We start from the raw sequence: 18,379 nt of genomic DNA on the forward strand, positions 1-18,379 counted from the left end.
GTTAATTCTGTGTTATTCTTTGTATATAAGTTGATCATAAGTGTTATGTATCTAAGAATAAACGAATAACTGCTTTGAGTGATCTATTTGAAAAGTGGTATATAAAGTATTAGTTTCAAATTCAACAAATAAGAAAGATCCTTGATGACGGAAGTATAGTTTATTATGTTAATCTTTCATATCTATGTTACTCTCCCCAGAATTGTTATAATTATGTACAAAGATGGGTTTGAGAACTTCCATCCTGAAAGTAGAGGTTGATCTTTTATGGCAGAAAACTTGATATGAAACTTAAAATATATACCTATTTGATGAGCTGTGGAAGTGAATTAAATTCAAGTTCTAAAACTAACAACACAAATCTGAGAAAATGAATTAAAAAACAAAAACAGTGAAGGAACAACAAAAAAGAAGTAAAATATAAGCTTTAGAATAGAACCAACAATTTGCTTTAGGTTACACATGAAGGTGTCTATTTTAATCACTTGAAAGAAATATACTGTCTTATTTACTCAACTCAAAATACGATGATTAAACATACATGAAAATTAAATAACTTCCCTATATTAGTCATGGTTTTCAAGAGAAACAGAAGCAGTAGGATGTTTATATATAGAGAGAAAGAGGTTTATCATAAGGAATTGACTCACATGATTATGGAGGCTGGCAAGTACAAAATCTGCAGGGGGAGGGTGGGCAAGCTGGAGACCCACGAGGAGCTGATGCTTCAGTTTCACGCTGAAGAGCAGCAGCCTGGAGACCGAGAGCTGATACAATAGTTCTAATCCGAAGGTGGGCAGGCTGAGACCCAGGCAAACTGATGTTCAGCTCCAGTCCAAAGACGGTCTGCTGTAGAACCAAGAAGAGCTAATGTTACACATGAAAGCAGTCTCCTGGAGAATCCTCTGACTTGGAGGAGGCTGGTCCTTTTTTTCTATTCAAGCCTTAACTGATTGGATGAGGGCCAGCCACCTTAGAGAGAGCAGTCTGCACTACTCAAAGTCCACGGATTTAAATGTTAATCTCACCCCAAAACTCCCTCACAGGAACACCGAGAATAACGTATGACCAAGTATCTGAGCACACCATGGCCCAGCCAGGTTGACACATAAAATTAACCATTACATTACCCATCTCATAATTGCTTGTTTTTGACTTTGTTTTCCATGGTTAAATGAAATATAATTTCTATGATTTTACTCGTCATTGGTGAATTCAAGAAGTCCTTAATTTTATGACTTATTTGTACTTAGGACTTATGAATTCCTCTGATGCTACCAGAAATTTAGTGCTTTCTAGGTTTATGCAGAAAAGGACTCAGGCTGTTTTACACAGTCTCCTTTATAAATACAGTGTGATTTTTGTAATGTTAACTGTAACTCCTAGTTAAATGGCCTGGATTTAAAGTATAGTCAATACTCTAAAGTCCTGGTTAGAATTAACTGTTTGTGGATTAAATTTAAAAAAAATTAAAAATGCTACTGCATTTCATATTGTTTGGAATGAATAAAAACCAATACATAACCATATTGTACTCCAGTGAGGGACCACTACCCCTTTACCAGTTCAGAAAGTATTCTACAATATTAAGTCCCTAGACAGTCCAGGAAACCTAGTTCTGTGCAGCATGGTTGTGTTGAACATTTGTAAATTTAAATGTAATAAGATAATTGTAATGAATGTCACAGTTCAAGTGACCACATATAGTGATTAATAGTCAACAACAAAACAACTTAAAATTTTTTAACAGTCGGGGATCAGAAATAGTAAACAGCTTATAATAATGAATAGAGAAAAGTAAGAAATAGTTTATAATTTGGAAAAGATGAATTGACTTTTTGGGTTGGTTTTTCAGTTGCACTAAAAGGTAATTTTTAAAAGTCCTCTTGATAAGAGGTTTGATTTGATTCGTAACAGCTGGTTTGATTTGTCAATGATGGAATTAATCCATGCTGAAGAAGCAAAATTTTTCTTTCAAAATGGAAAGTAATTTGTATGGCATGTGGTTGTTTCAGACAACTCAGGATTCATTATCACTGTTGCAAACAAAAAATCAAATTTATAAGTAGAAAGCAAGGAAGTGAAAATAACCATAGTACGTGACTTGACTATACTTGGCAATCAGAGTGTTTGAGACTGAGACAGGACAGTATCAGGAGCTCTCTTGGTTTGGGGATGAGAAGGAGGGTAAAGTGTTGGTGAACAGTGGGGAATGGGCAGGCTGGAGCTCAGTAGCATGTTGCTGTGTGTAACCACTTAGATCAGATAGCAGCACACTGTCCATGGGTCAGTCTAGCTCATTGCCTGTTTTATGAGTGAAGTTTTATTGGAGTACAACCACACCCATTAATTTATATATTTGCCTATCACAACAGCAACATAAAGTAGACAGAGACTTTATGGCCCACAAAGCCAAAAGTATTTATCTCACCTTTTATAGGTGAGAAAAGGTTAAGTCTTGGAACAATATTTTCATTTGTACTCTGTTATGATGAAAATAAAAACGTACTTTCCTCTTAATGTTATTTTAAAAATATATATATTTATTTATTCTGGCTGTGCCAGGTCTTAGTTGAGGCACGTGGGACCTTCATTGCATCATGCAGGCTTCTTAGTTGTGGCATCCAGACTTCTTAGCTGCAGCATGCATGCGGGATCTAGTTCCCTGACCAGGGATTGAACCTGGGCCCCCTGCATTGGGAGCTTGGAGTCTTACCCATCGGACCACCAGGGAAGTCCCCCTGCAATGTTATTTGAAAAGTTCAAAATAAATTACTATGGTTTAAAAAATTAAAGCAGGAATAATACTGAATTTTTTTTAATTAATAAAGCAGCATACCCTGTTGTTCTTGACAGTCGCTGTCCTACCCTGTCTGTAGTTTTAATTAAAAAAGCAAAAAGAATAGTTAGCTTTCTAATATATTGACAAATGATAGTAAGAGACTTTTAAAGTGATTATGTTGTCATCAACCAAAATAATAATTTGGGATTTTGTGAGTGCATCCTTTTCCTTCCACATTTGGCATCCAGTTAATTCAGAGTTGAGTGTTAGGTAGAGAAAATCAAGCTTAATGGAAAGATAAAATGGTTGAAGATGTTTGTAGGTACTAAGGAGTGACATTTTGTTTGTAGGTGTTATTTCTGTTACATGATTCTGGGGATGGTTGTCACTTTGCAAATATTTTGTTGGATGATAGACTCCTAGCTAAGTAATTGGTTAACAGACACTTCTGTTTATAAATAAATAAATAAATAAAACCTAGATAAACAAATTGATGACTTCTAGAATGTTGTTTTTATAATTATCAGGCATACCTGGAATTTTAAAGATTAATTGCATATGGTGGACTTTAAATATGAGGTTATTGTTTGTTTTGGTGTGTATGTTTTTGTTTTAATGTTCTACTGACTCACAATCGTTTCCCTTTACTTAGGAAGCTGAACAAGCAAGAACAGACTACTTCATTAGGACACTCTTACTTGAATTTCAAAATGTAAGTATTTTCCATTTAGAGATAGTTTCTAAGGATAGTTTTTAAAGAGAGGATATATATAAATAGTATACTATCTTACCTTACATAGTTAAGGAGGTTTGTTGATATTTTTAGTTATATAGTTACATTTACATTAGTTACATTTTGAGCCTTATGTTTTATCAGTTAAAGTTAATATAATTACTTACTTAGAACAACTTTCCCTAAAATAAATTTACTGTATTTGGAATAGTTGGTTTCTGTGCTGCAAATATTTTTCCTCTATTGCAGTAAACAGATTATAGTATTATTTACATAATTATTACCCACTTTTACTAGTTTACAATTTTTTAGAAAGAGACAAGCCACTATTAACGCTAAGTCTTCATTTAGATATAACTTGTTTTCACTGGAGGCCCATGACTTCAGTTTCAGAGCTATATAAAATGATAATTTCTCCAGGAAGGAATCAAAGAAAAATCTGATAGACATTAGAGAATGCCTATCAATTCTTCCTCAATTTCTCTGTTTTTATTATCTTAAATTTTAAATCACTATAAGTAATTAAGCTTGGCCATGACACTCATCATTTTTCCCCAAACAGTGCATTGTAAGCATACTTAACAACTCCTTCCTGTTTATAAGTAGACATGGTTCCAGTACTCTTAGCAACCCTTGACCTGACTAATCATTTCTCTTTAGTTGAGTCAATTATTATCATTTGGCTGCTATTTTTAAATCTATAATATTAATTATAGATACCTTACTGAATTTCAGTATTGTATCACGCATTTCAATCCTCCTAGCTTCATAGTGGTAGGTACTGTTATCTCTGTTGCCCATAGATGAAGATAAAGAATCTTTGAGAAGTTAGGTAGCTTACCTGAAGTTATTCAGTTAATGGCAGAAGTAGAATTTGAATACAGTTTTACCTGAATTCCAAGCGGTGCTCTTTCTATTAAACACCAGAATAGCCATTCTCAAAACATTCTGATGTCAGGACTCTTACATTTTTAAAAACTGTTGAAGATTCCAAAGAGCTCTTGTTTCTGTGGGTTATATCTTTTAATATTTACTATATTTGAAATTAAAACTGAGAAGTTTTTTTAAAAGCATGAATATACAAGCAGACATTCCATTACCTTTCCAAGTGATGACATCATCCTAAATCATATAGCCTTGAGAAGACTCTGCTGGATACTCATGAGAGAATGAGAATGAAAATGGCAAATAATACCTTAGTATTATTATAAAAATAGTGTGAAACTCACAGATCCCTTGAAAGGGTAGGGAGATGGGTGGCAGCCCACACCATAATTTGAGTAGGTTTGGGTTTGGACAAGTTCGTTTCTAATTTTCTTTTTGGTTTAAATAGTCTATTAGTCTTCTGATTACAATAGATTCTAAAACAATGCTTATAGTATATTGCTCATCCATTTAATACTGTAGATTAATTAAGTAGTATACATAGTATAATGGTTAAAGTGTAGGTTTAGGAAGTAAGACTGCCTGCTTTCAGATCCCATATCTGTCACTTGCTGTGAAACATTGTGCATGTTATTCTTTCTGTCTCAATTTCCTTACCTATAAAATGAGGATAGTATTAACAATACCTTCCCCATGGTGTTACATGGGGATTAAGTAAATTGTTACATGTGAAGCCCTTAGATCAATACTTTATACATGATAAATGTAGGCTATCATTTTTTTAGGGAAGTGCTAAATATGAATTACATCTCTTAGAAATGGCAGTAAAGTGAGATTTGCAGCTTTTCTGTATGCTTTAAAATTTGCAAGTGTATCTTCATAATGGCTGAATTTCTGTTATTCTTGAAGGAATCTCGTAGGCTATATCAGTTTCATTATGTGAACTGGCCAGACCATGATGTTCCCTCATCATTTGATTCTATTCTGGACATGATAAGCTTAATGAGGAAATACCAAGAACATGAAGATGTGCCTATTTGTATTCATTGCAGGTACAGAAAAATTTTCTAAATATTTAAATACTTTGAAATATAGGTGGCATTATAATATGGGTAATGTATGATATTTTGAAACCTAAATTTTGGAATTTCATTAGATAGGTCATTAATGGGTTTCCAAATAGTAAAAGCTATTTGAATCCTGAGGCAGCTTTTCTTCTCTTAATTTTTATTTTACGGTCAATGCTTCTAAAAAATTTAAAACCATAGTACTTATAAAACTACAGTTTATCTTTTTAAGTGACTTATATCTCATTCACATTTGTTATAAAAAGCATCAATGAATGAAATTTTTCAGACTCAGAGATTTACTGGTTAATTAGTTAAAAGATATTAGTGGAGATGGAACACCAAAGGTAGTTTTCTTAGCCATGTGGTTGGATTGTGATGCCTTATATTAGTGAAGTGAAAGGGCTTCTTTTTATTTATGGGCCAGAAAGGTGGCTTGCTGATGGAGATGCGGGAATAAGTTAACAATCTGGTTAATTAAAATTATTTTTCTGTAGTTAATTCTGTGGTTAGTTGACTTTTTAATTAAGTAGTTAACTGGTTAAAAAGATCTATTTAATTATAGAATTAAAAGATAAAGAAATTGCTTTGGCTTAACTTCTTTACAAGTTAGTTGAAATTATTTCCTGTTCTATTAATATTGTCCAGTCAGTGTTCATAGTTCATAAATCCAATTTGATAGGAAGATTTTCCTTTAAAAAATAAATTGATCATTTAATATTTTTGAACCAAACTAGTATGGTTACTGTAGTGACTTAGATAGCACAAACATAAAAGGAAGAAGTCACTCACAATCCCACTAGAGATGACCACTGTTAAAATTTTAGTGTATGTGCTTTCAATGTGTGTATAGTATTTTTTTTTTAAGAATGTTTCCCCATTTCATATATTATGTACATCTTTCTAAGTCATATAAATTTTCTTCTGGAATACATTATGACTGCACTGTATTTTATATTTAACCTCCATTTCTTGGCATTTCATTTATTACCCCATTCATTTTCAGCTATTTTAAACAACAATTTAAATATCCAGTGGCCAATCTTATGGTGAAATCGTTGAACACATCTGTAATTCATTAGAATAGATATCTAAAAGTGGGATTTCTAAGTTAAAGGACATGAACCTTTTCATACCTTTAGTATATATTTAAAAATTTGTTATCCATAAATTCGATGCTCATTATAATTAAGCATACCACTGCTGGTTTGTTTGTGGGAATGCCCATTTCCCCATATTTTTCCCAATACTTTTGTCTTTTTGTTTCAGTGTCAGTGTGACAGGCAAGCTTTTTTTTTCTTGGTCATTTATATTCTTTTGTGATTGCTTGTTTGTTTACTTTGCCAGTGATTTTCATCTCAGTAATTATACATTATGAATTCTTTATATATCTTTATATGTTGAAGATGTTAATGTGTAGTCATGTTGTAAGTGCTCTGGTTTTTCATGGTTTTTATTCTGCCTGTGTTTTACCATACATAATTGTGAATATCTTCATTAACGATTTGTGTACATTGACATATGCTTAGAAAGTCCTTCCCTAACACAGTAGTGCGTAAAAATACACTTGTAGGTTTTTTTAAACATTATATTTTTAATGCATCTGGAATATTTCTGTGATTAAGATAAAGGGTAAGAATCTAATTTTTGCTTTAACTTTCCCTGTACTATTTATTGAATGGTCTAGTCTTTCCGCTTTAATTGGAGAATCCACCATTATGTAATAAATACTTGAATATACTCAAATCTGTTTCTGAATTTTCTGTTGTGTTGCATTGATCTGGTTTTCTGTGTCTCTGTAATATCACACTTTTAACCATCAAGTTTTAAATGTATATCATTTAGCCCTAGTAACTGTTAACTCCAAAATTTTAGAAACATTCTGATGTGTGGAATTGACAAATACATCAGTGGTTTAAAATTAATATTATTAATGTTTATTTTTAAGACCTTTTTAAAAACCATACTAAGTTGCTTATAATGTACTTTATCAGGAATTCTTAGATTACATGTTTAACAAACTGCTGATACTTCTAAAAGTTTCAAAATACACATTAAAATGCTGCCCAACTTTTTTTCTGCCTAAAATTATTCTAGTGATGTCAGTAACATCTTTAATTACTCATGGTGATTCTCAATACTTAAGTGCATATGCCTCCCTCTAGCTGAAAATCAGTTGCTTTAAAGTATTTCTGTCATATTTTAAAATAACTAACCTGTGGTATTTTACTTTACATTCTCCAGGTTCTATTAGTTTTTCAGGAGATTAGAGAGCATTAGTGGCTTTTGTTTCTTTGGTGAAATCACTGCTGGTGTTCAAACCAGTTTCTAGGGCTTGTAGCATTCTTCGTCTTTCCTATACCTTTTGCAATTGAAATGATGTAGTTTTCTCCTCTACTCTAAAGCACCAGAGCCATCTAGAACATAGTATAAATTTATATCTGCAAGGTATTTTGTTAGCTAGACAAGGTTTTCTGAGGCAGACAGACTTTCAAAGTGAAGGCTTCTAGGTATTCTGTGAGTTACTTTTGGAAGTTCCTTAAATTAAATGAAAACAAGATATAAATCTTAATGTTAAGGATGTTTGCCATGCACACTCTTTAAGTTGTAGTTTATTTACTAAATAAGTAGAATTTTGTCAGATTTCTTAAATGATTTTTTGCTTCTGAATATTAACATGTCCACCCACATGTATTTAACGGTTCTTTTACCACAAAAATCAAATTGTTTTTTCAAATTTTATATCTATAGTGCAGGCTGTGGAAGAACAGGTGCCATTTGTGCCATAGATTATACGTGGAATTTACTGAAAGCTGGGGTAAGAATAATTTTTATGTATCATTATATCTAGTTGATCTGTTATGATTTTCAAACTTGATAATTAATTGCAGTAAATTATAGCATATGTTTTGTTATACATATGTTACTTTTTTAGAAGTAGCTTTGCTATGTAAGAGATAAAGGCAGTGAAAGGTATAAATGATGCATATTACCTTGAGGTAATACACTGGGCAGCAAGATAAACATATTGTCATCCATTTGTTCTGGATGAATTAATACCTACATTAGGCATGTAAACTCTGCATTGACTTTTCCAAATACAGCACTCTTGTTGCCTTTTATATGTATTCTATGTATAAGTATAATCAATTCAGTAAATATTTATGCCTAACTGGAAACATTATATAATATGGTGGTTAAGAATGCTAATAACTGCAGCCAAACGTCCCAGATTAAAACTCTGGCTCTCTCATTTACTAGCTGTGGGATCTTGGTCGATTTACTTAATCTCATTGTGCCACAATTTCTTTATCTGAAAATGGGAATCATAATGTTAATAACTCAAAGAATTAAATAAGTTCTTGAGAAAGTTTGTAAAGTTCCTCAGTACTATGTGTGACATGTAGCAAGTGCTAAATTTAGTGTTTGTTTCTCTTACTATCCCTGGTATTATTGTTGCTACCAGTACTATTTCCAAGAAATTGGGTTTAATACTATTGAGAATATAAAGACATAGCCCTCATTACAGATTTGAAAAGCACAAGTCTCCTCATTGTATGTAGATTTGGTTTATTTGCCGGTTCTATAGTATGTTTATTTTCTGTACATTAGGGAGAAGCTTTTATTCTTCATAGCTTTATAGTTTCTATGAATTTGTCAATCTATGTCATATAAAATAGGAATAATAAAATATTTAGTTTCTTTTTCCTTCTTTCTTCCTTCTATTCTTTTTTTCCCTGCCTTCGTTCCATTTTTCACTTTTGCTTAGGGAATATTTAATTGTTTTTAAAATTTATTTATTTATTTACTTTTGGCTGCATTGGGTTTTCATTCCTGCACGTGGGCTTTCTCTAGTTGCAGTGAGTGGGGGCTCCTCTGCGTTGCAGTGCGTGGGCTTCTCATTGCAGTGGCTTCTCTTGTTGTGGAGCACGGGCTCTAGGCACGCGGGCTTCAGTAGTTGTGGCTTGTGGGCTCTAGAGCACAGGCTCAGCAGTTGTGGCTTGCGGGCTCTAGAGTGCAGGCTCAGTAGTTGTGGTGCACGGGCTTAGTTGCTGTGTGGCACGTGGGATCTTCCCAGACCAGGGCTCAAACCTGTGTCCCCTGCATTGGCAGGTGGCCTCCCAACCACTGTGCCACCAGGGAAGCCCCGGAGTATTTAAATTTTAAACAGTTTTTCAAAAAGCCCTCTGTTAAATTTCATTTTTGTATTCCCCCTAAACAAATCATCTCCTAACACTTGTATGAAAATTTTTAAGTGAATAAAAATGCTAGATTTTAATACATTTTAACATAAAAGTCAAAGATTAAAATTGGGGGGGCTTCCCTGGTGGCGCAGTGGTTGAGAGTCCGCCTGCCGATGCAGGGGACACGGGTTCGTGCCCCGGTCCGGGAAGATCCCACATGCCGCGAAGCGGCTGGGCCCGTGAGCCATGGCCGCTGAGCCTGCGCGTCCGGAGCCTGTGCTCCGCAACGGGAGAGGCCACAACAGTGAGAGGCCCGCGTACCGCAAAAAAAAAAAAAAATTGGGGGGGCAAGAGGCATTTGGTTGAATACTAGCAAACAAACATCTTGTCATTTCAAAAGTTGTGTATTTTGAACACAGTCCCCATTTGATTGAGTTTGACATAACATAAATATAATCTTAAGCCTTAGTTTAGGAAATGATATAAAAATCTTCTGGTGTATATAAAGACTCCCAAGCAGTGAATCTGGAAATCATGTTTAACTCTTCTGTCTTATTTATCACTCCAAAATATTCTTGTTGATCACCAAGTTCTAGTAATTCTGCCTCAGAAATGTGCCTTAAATCTACCTTTCTGTTTTTTTGGACTGCTTCAGTAAGCCTCCACCGGTTTCTCCGCTTTTCACTCTGTCATCTTCCCTGCTACAAAAGTTACCCGAATATCAGATCTGCCCTTGTCATGGTTGCCTGTTGCAGTAGTTATAATTCCAGATGTACAAACGAATTGTCTAGGATGTTTCACAGTCTCCAGAGATGTAGCTCTCTTAGCTGGTCATTATGTAGCCAGCCCAGGAAACACTGGCCTCTAGAATGCGTTCAGACTCTATTATGTTTGCAGTCTGATGCCAAGTAGCCTTATTTTTTCTCCTCCTTTGAATTGCTCTCCTTCTTTCAGTCTTTTAGTCAGTTTTATCTACATCAAGCTTCTCAATTCCCCAAATAGATTATACATTTAATCCGCCATGCTTATGTATATTTCACTTTTCACTCACACACCGGTGTTAGTCACAGCACGTTTATTCCCACTGTACGGCAACCATACTATGGCTGGACATTTATTTGTTCACGTATCTAGCTCACTAGCTTGAGTGCTGAGTGTCAAGATTCGTTCTTGACTAAGCACAGTCTCTGATGCATGATAGATAGTGCTCAATAAATTTTCAGTTACCCAGCACGTATATAAGGTCTGTGTGAAAAGCTGAGTTGAAGACTATTTTACTGTTTTTTCTGAACAGTTGTCCACAGTTCATGTTTTAAATTCTTTGTTTTAGAAAATACCAGAGGAATTTAATGTTTTCAACTTAATACAAGAAATGAGAACACAGAGGCATTCTGCAGTACAAACAAAGGTATAGTTTTTTGTTTCACTTTATAAACTATATTTTTATAAATGCCTTCTTATTTCTTTTTAATGTCTTTCCCCTTGTTTATCATTTCATCTCCCTAATAGGAGCAGTATGAGCTTGTTCATAGAGCTATCGCCCAACTGTTTGAAAAACAGCTACAACTATATGAAATTCATGGAGCCCAGAAAATTGCTGATGGAGTGGTAGGTATTCTTCACCTATTAATTTTAGAAAACTTTTAACCAAGATGTGATATTTAGCTTTTTAATTGCCATCTTGTGTTTTATCTGAGAATATCCGTTACAGTTATTATTTTTTTTTAACTTTGATTTTTTAACTCCTTTCCTTCTTCCTCTTTGAATCTCTATTGTGATGGATATATAATGACTCCACTACAAGTTAAATAATATTCTAAGTAAAATATAGTTATGAATGTAGATCTCAGTCAAAAGTTATATAATTCAATATTGTTTCAAGTGTAAATTACTTTTAACAAATTAACTGCATTTTCCTCTCTCCCCTTCCATCCAACCAAAGTAATTCTAAGTTGATTCTACATGAATTTTGTTTTGTTCTTGGTCATGATGATATAAAGCTTTGTCATTATTTTGTACGTGCTTTTTAATCATGTAGAAATATAGGACCATAATTAGGTCCCTTTGGGGCTTGTTTTACTTCACTGTCATTTTAGCGTTAGAATTTATTGGATATTCAAACTTTTGACCTGACAAAAATACTCTTTTCTCACAGTGTTCTCATTTCTGCCTCTTTTTAAAGTATTTCTCTTATTTCCTCTCTATATCGTCTTATCCTTGAAGGTATCAGGCTGTTTTTTTGGATGAATTTCTTTACATCTTTATTATTGAATCTAAGATGACTATCACATGATAAACCAATTTAGCCTCAATAACTGAAGTAAAATGAGGAAATTAGTGGCAAAATTTATAACCACTGTTTTCCTTTTTCCCCTTTGTATGGTTTTGGTAATTTCCAAGGCTATTTGAAATTTCTTGGTGTTACAAATGAGAGATTTGTTAACCAAATGCTTACCTCAGTGTGTTAAAATAATCTAATATTAATCCATGGGTTTTTGGGACAGTGTATTTCCTTTATTAGACAGGTGATAGTTTCAGATTTTTAAGATTCATATGTGACCTCATTCTTATTTCCCTTGTTAACATAGAAATCATTTTACAACTATGCCTCATATTATGATCTCTCTTTTCCCTTTAGTTTAACTAAAGCCTGTTATAACCTGTGCTCAATGAAGCCAAATATTTTATAATATAGAATAGAATGCTTATATACTACTGTGTGTAATTTTATCTAAATTGAGACTCCTTTAGTATTTCAAAAGCTAAATAGACTACTTTTTCTTTAACCTTTAATTGAAAAATACTTCTGTTTTTTTCCATAAATGCAATATTAATTTCAAAGTTAAGGTTCTTATGCTTCAGAGTTATACCATTTCCTTATTTCTAGAAGTGAAAAAATTTTTTAATGTATAGAAAAATTTTTTTTTTTAATTAATTTTTATTGGAGTATAGTTGCTTTACAATGTTGTGTTTCTGCTGTACAGCAAAGTGAATCAGCTAGAAAAAATTTTAATTAATTTTTATGGAGATATAATTGACATGTAACATGTTACTTTCAGGTGTACAACATAGTGATTCAATATTTGCATATATTGTGCAGTTATCACTACAGTAAGTCTAGTTAACATCCATCATCATACATAGTTACAGAATTTTTTTTTTTTTGTGGGGAGAACTTTTAAGATTTACTCTCTTAGGAATCTTCAAATATAAAATACAGTATTATTAACTACAGTCACCAAACTGTACATTATAGCCTGTGACTTACTTATTTTATAACTGGAAGTTTGCAGCTTTTGAGCCTGTTTCACCCACTTTGGGCCCCACTGCCACCACCACCTCTGGCAAGCACCAGTCTGTTCTCTGTATCTATGAGTTCCGTTTTTTGTTTTTTGATTCCACATATGAGTTCATACAACATTTGTCTTTTCTCTGACTTAGTTCACTTGACGTAATGCCCTCAAGTTCCATTCATGTTGTTGTAAATGGCAAGGTTTTATTCTTTTTTATGGCTGAATAATATTCCGGTGTGTGTGTGTGTGTGTGTGTGTGTGTGTGTGTGTGTGTGTGTACACACACTACATTTTCTTTTCTTTTTTTTTTTAATACCACATTTTCTTTATCTGTTCATCAGTGCACAGTTGGGTTGTAAATGATGGTGCAGTGAACATGGGGGTACATCTATCTTTAGTTAGCGTTTTTTATCTTCAGTTAGAGTTAGAGTTTTTGTTTTCTTCAGATAAATATGCATAAGTGGAATTGCTGGATCATATGGTAGTTCTATTTTTAATTTTTTGAGGAACCTCCATGCTGTTTTGTATAGTGGCTGCACCAATTTGCATTTCCACCAACAATAGACAAAGGTTCCCTTTTCTTTACATCCTCTTCAACACTTTTTTCTTGTCTTTTTGATAATAGCCATTTTGACAGGTGTGAGGTCTCATTGTGGTTTTGATTTGCATTTCGCTGAAGGCTAGTAATGTTGCACACCTTTTCATGTTCCTGTTGGCCATCTGCATGTCTTTTTGGAAAAATGTCTATTCAAATGATCTTCTCACTTTTTAATCGACTTGTGTTGTTTTTTTTTGGCTACTGAATTATATGAGTTCCTTATATTTTTTTGGATATTAACCCCTTATCAGATACATGATATGCGAATATTTTTTCCCATTTAGTAGGTTGCCTTTTCATTTTCTTGAGGTTTCCTTTACTATGCAGAAGCTTTTTAGTGTGATAATACCACTTGTTTAAATTTGCTTTTGTTGCCTTTGCTAGAAAAAAATTTTAAGGCAATGTTCAATGTTGTATTTTTAAAGGTTTTAACTATGTTTCCAAAAAAGTGTGAAAAATATTGCATTACTCTCTCATCTTCATTTTTCTCATTACCTGATTTTTCTTTTTTTTTAGGTTTTATTCGTAAAATTAAACTTCCTTTTTACTAGCCTGAACTCCACACTACAGTTACATTTTTGTTACAGATTTTTTCTAATAGGTCAAAGGTTTACAAATCCCTAAGGAATACAAGAAAAATCATACATTATATGAGATTAGATGAAATAGCATCCAATAGCAGATAGTGGTTACTTCAATCCTACTTTCTTATCTCATTGCCTGGTTATATAGGAGCCACACACTACATGTTTGCATGCTAACTGAACTTAAAATATTAGGTTATGTCCTTGTGTTTTGTTAAAGCTGACATGATGACTGCTGAATTTGCCATTTGTACAAGATGTTTTTTCCTATTTTGCAAAAGGGAAAAACAATTTTCTATAGAATCCATTCTGAAAAACTATATTTTATGAGAATAAATATTTTGCCAAAGGTTGTGTACCATAATGTCTGGTACTATATATCTCAATGGATGAACGGATAAAAACGTGGAAGGACAAGTGGATAGGATAAAAGATAGCGTATCATTCTAGATAACTTCTTAATGTTTTCCTCTTAAGAAATCTTATTTTCTAGGTACTTTAAAATATAAATGACTGTTTTTATAACATGTTTATATATGGTTAGAAACCATAAATCCCAGTTAGAGAAAATGTAGGATCTAAAAATTTGGGGAAAATTATCTTAGAGCTGTGTGGTTGAGTAAAATGATTTGAAATATCTTACTTATCTTTCTGAACCTATGCTCTGAAAAACAATCATAAATCTCCATTTATTATTTCTCTGACAACTTAATTTAGAAGTAAAGTTAAGGAACTTTTAAAAAAGCTCTTAAAGCTCTATGTCTCAAAATTATTTTTGTAGAGATTTTAGTTTGAAATGCTAATCAGCAATATGACTCTATGATAAATGTTATTTGTTAGAGGTATTTACAACTAAAATCACTTCTCAGAGTAGAAGATGTAAAGAGAAAATTTATTTTGGAATCCAGTAGCATTTGACTTGGGATTTAGAAACACCTCAGTAAGCAAGCATCTCTAAGGTATGCGCACATGCCTTTTTATCTTGTATATAAAAGATACTACCACCAGTTTACACCAGGATTTTCAGTTCTAGGGTGATTAACAGCAACAATAGTTTGTGTTATGGTCCTTCTGTTGTGCTTGTGTTGTACATTTTAGATGTGATATTACTGAACTCTGAATTTTTTTCCAATGTAAAGTTTTTTTAAAGCACCTTGTTTTAGTATTTATTTTGTTCTGCAGCTGATAATATATCCTTATATATTTGATAATTAGGTTCTGATTTTTTTCTTTTGTGGCCCTTGATAAAGCTGTTATGTGGAAATATTAATACACAAAAAATATTAATACACTTTAGCAAAATGGGTAAAGGTGGTCGAAAGTTTAAAAAGAATAGCTTTAGCAAGCTCTGCTTTAAACAAGAGAATACACTAGAACCTAATCTCCAGTAGCTTCTTTAATTTCTAAAATTCCTTTCAACTTCAAAAGTTGGTGATTGTTTTAAGTGGTAATAGAAGCAGCCAAAGAGCTGTATATATTAGGACAAGTGTGGGGACAAAAGCTGTACATATAAGAGGATCAGAAGATATAAAAGTACAGCAAACATTATTGTAGGTAAAAACTAGGAATCCAAGAAGAACATTGTTTTATTCTCAAGTCCAGTGACTAGGAGGTTTTGTTCATGCTGTGTGGGGGCAGTGGCTCTCTGAGTTGTAGTTCTGCATTACCACATGGATTCCTTTAAACATATGAAATTCAACATGCTCAAAAATCTTACCTCCCCCAGAAGTTCTTTTCCTGTTTTGTCCCTTTCTGTTAATAGCTTTCATTCACCCAGAATGAGGAATCATCATGACACCTTCTTTCCTTTGTCACATGCAGTCATTTGCTTAAAATACCCTTACTTTCTCTCCCTGTTCCATACTTCCATCCTCTGTTCTCTTTTATTTGTCAGTGTCTTATCCACCCCTTAATGCCATTCGACATGCTACCTTAATGTTTTCAACTTCTTAATATTTTCCCAAGTATATTCTTAATATTCTCACCTATAACATCTCCTTTCTCTGATTTCATAGCTTCATTGTACTGATTTTACCATTTTATGGTTTTATTATTACCCTTTCACTTTTTTGTTTGATGACTGTACAGTTCTTGAAGTTAAGGGCTATGTCCTTTACATTTTTGTATCCTTTCCAGTGCTTACTGTTCATTGCCTTTCACATATAGATCCACAATGCCTTACCTCTGTCCCAAAATATAAAATGCACTGAAAACCTACCGTTGGTTTGTGTGTCTGTGTGTGTCTGTGTGTGTGCGTTTGGTATTTGGCAGCAAAACCTGACTTGACGTGACATGAGGCTGTTTATGTTGAAATTGTAAAAAATTGATGTGTTTTTGTAGGTTAGAAACAACAGTTCAGTCGAAGCAGTTTCATATGGTTCACTAATCTTTCTTTAACCTACTTAATAAGAATATTTATAGATTTTGGTACAAAAATATTAATGAGTGTTATTATGGGAATATGATTGTTTAATTAATAGAAATAAGCACATGAATCACTAATATGTGAGAGGAATCTTTATGATGAGAGTAGTCTTTAAATTCTGGTAATATCTGAGGATCTAAAAGTGTGATAACAAAGTCCTGATTTACTCGAGGCAAAACCAGTTTATACTTGTTGTCTAGGTGTAAAAGCCCTGATATGGACAATGAATTATGTGGTTATCCTATCTATAGCAGATATCCCTGCAACAGATGCCTCCGATTTGATAGGCAGCTGTAATTAAGGATGCAGGCTTTTAGTCTCATAATGTAACTCTTGTTTTGGTCAGAACAAGATGCATAGTAAGATGTGTAAGACACTTCTAATGCATCTGATATTAGGAAACAGGGTCCATTAAAAATTGCTGTGAACTTGAGGTCTCTGTTTTCTATTGTTGGGAGTACTTAGTAGAAAAGGACACTGGCAAGAAACAGTTATATAGACAAAGAAGATGCCATGATGGATATGGTAGAAGTGTCTTGTGACTTAAAAAAAAAAAAAAGTCAACTACAGTTTCAGAGTTCCTTAATTGATTATCGTATATGCAAAGATGGCTTTTTTCGTAAAATTATCTGAGATGTAGGCAAGGGTGAAAACCTTCTTGTCTTCTGGCCCAGAATTGACATAGCCTAGCTATATAAAAATGAGGTACTTTCTGAGGCTGAAACTAATTCAAGACAATGTTTTATATAATAATTTCACATCTCCTCTATTCACAATCCTAAATACAACCTGAGGTTCTTATAGGTTGTATAAGAACTGTATTGACTCAGGATCATCCCTTTTAAAGTAGTAGGTAGCAACAGGAGTCTCAAAAAAGTCTGGGAAAGGTGAAGGATATAAGACTTACCTTGGTTTTTTTCCCCCTATGTGCACATTACGAATCTAGTGGTAGTAATGCCTGAAAAAAAGATCATCTTGGATCTTTATTTTCTTGGGAAATCTGTTTCTTAACAGTAGCATTTGAAATATGTTGAAATGCTGCTCGACACGGTTGATTTTCTTGGTAACTGGATATGGACTGTTTTTTTGATATTGTTTTTTCGGGCTTAAATGTAGAGGACATAACACCTATTTTATTATTTGGCAAAATTAGCATTGTTTTAAAAATTCACAAGCCCAATAACAATTTATTTGAAACATGAGGAAGGAAAATTATTTTTCCCCTAACTTTAATGAAGCATTTTTTTTTCTTGGCAGAATGAAATTAACACTGAAAATATGGTCAGCTCCATAGATCCTGACAAACAAGATTCTCCCCCTCCAAAACCACCAAGGACCCGCAGGTATTGTACGTCACATTTTCTTTGAAAGGATACTTATCTTTTACTCATTGTTACATAAAACAAAAAAATTCTGAATATTTCTTAGTTTTATTTTATAAGTTTTCTTATCATTCTTTTGTTTAGTATGTAGCATATGTATGGCAACTGACTTTTTTAATGGTGTACTGTAAAAAATTCTTTTCAATTTAGATAAAATTTCAGTAGTATACTATACCAGAACAGTGAGCATAACCATGAATTGACTATAGCTCATCTTTTGGTATGTGGTACAACTAAAATTTTAGCTATTCCTAAGATTTATTTCAGTTTTCTAATGACTGAACAGGTAATATGATTGTCAAAAATTGTATGCCTGTTAAAGAGGTTATGTGAAGATGTTTAAAAATATCACTGGCAAAGCTGAGTTTATTTCTTTCTAGATTTTCTTACTTTCATACCAAGCTCTCATTTATAACAGTTAAAATCAATATATATTCCTATCCCCC

The 18,379-nt window shown here is 33.2% G+C and overlaps 1 protein-coding gene across 2 annotated transcripts in view; it reads left to right on the forward strand.

Moving 5' to 3' along the window:
- PTPN12 (protein tyrosine phosphatase non-receptor type 12) overlaps positions 1 to 18,379 on the forward strand; it is an 86,489-nt gene that overhangs the window by 47,040 nt on the left and 21,070 nt on the right. For both annotated transcript variants that reach the window (XM_060020311.2, XM_060020312.1), the window contains exons 7-12: positions 3,435 to 3,494; positions 5,310 to 5,452; positions 8,219 to 8,285; positions 10,982 to 11,059; positions 11,161 to 11,259; positions 17,809 to 17,894. In XM_060020311.2, coding sequence (XP_059876294.1) covers positions 3,435 to 3,494; positions 5,310 to 5,452; positions 8,219 to 8,285; positions 10,982 to 11,059; positions 11,161 to 11,259; positions 17,809 to 17,894 — 533 coding nt within the window. The remainder of the gene's footprint in view (positions 1 to 3,434; positions 3,495 to 5,309; positions 5,453 to 8,218; positions 8,286 to 10,981; positions 11,060 to 11,160; positions 11,260 to 17,808; positions 17,895 to 18,379) is intronic.

This window comes from Delphinus delphis, chromosome 9 (assembly GCF_949987515.2).
Source record: "Delphinus delphis chromosome 9, mDelDel1.2, whole genome shotgun sequence".
Lineage (NCBI taxonomy): Eukaryota > Metazoa > Chordata > Mammalia > Artiodactyla > Delphinidae > Delphinus > Delphinus delphis.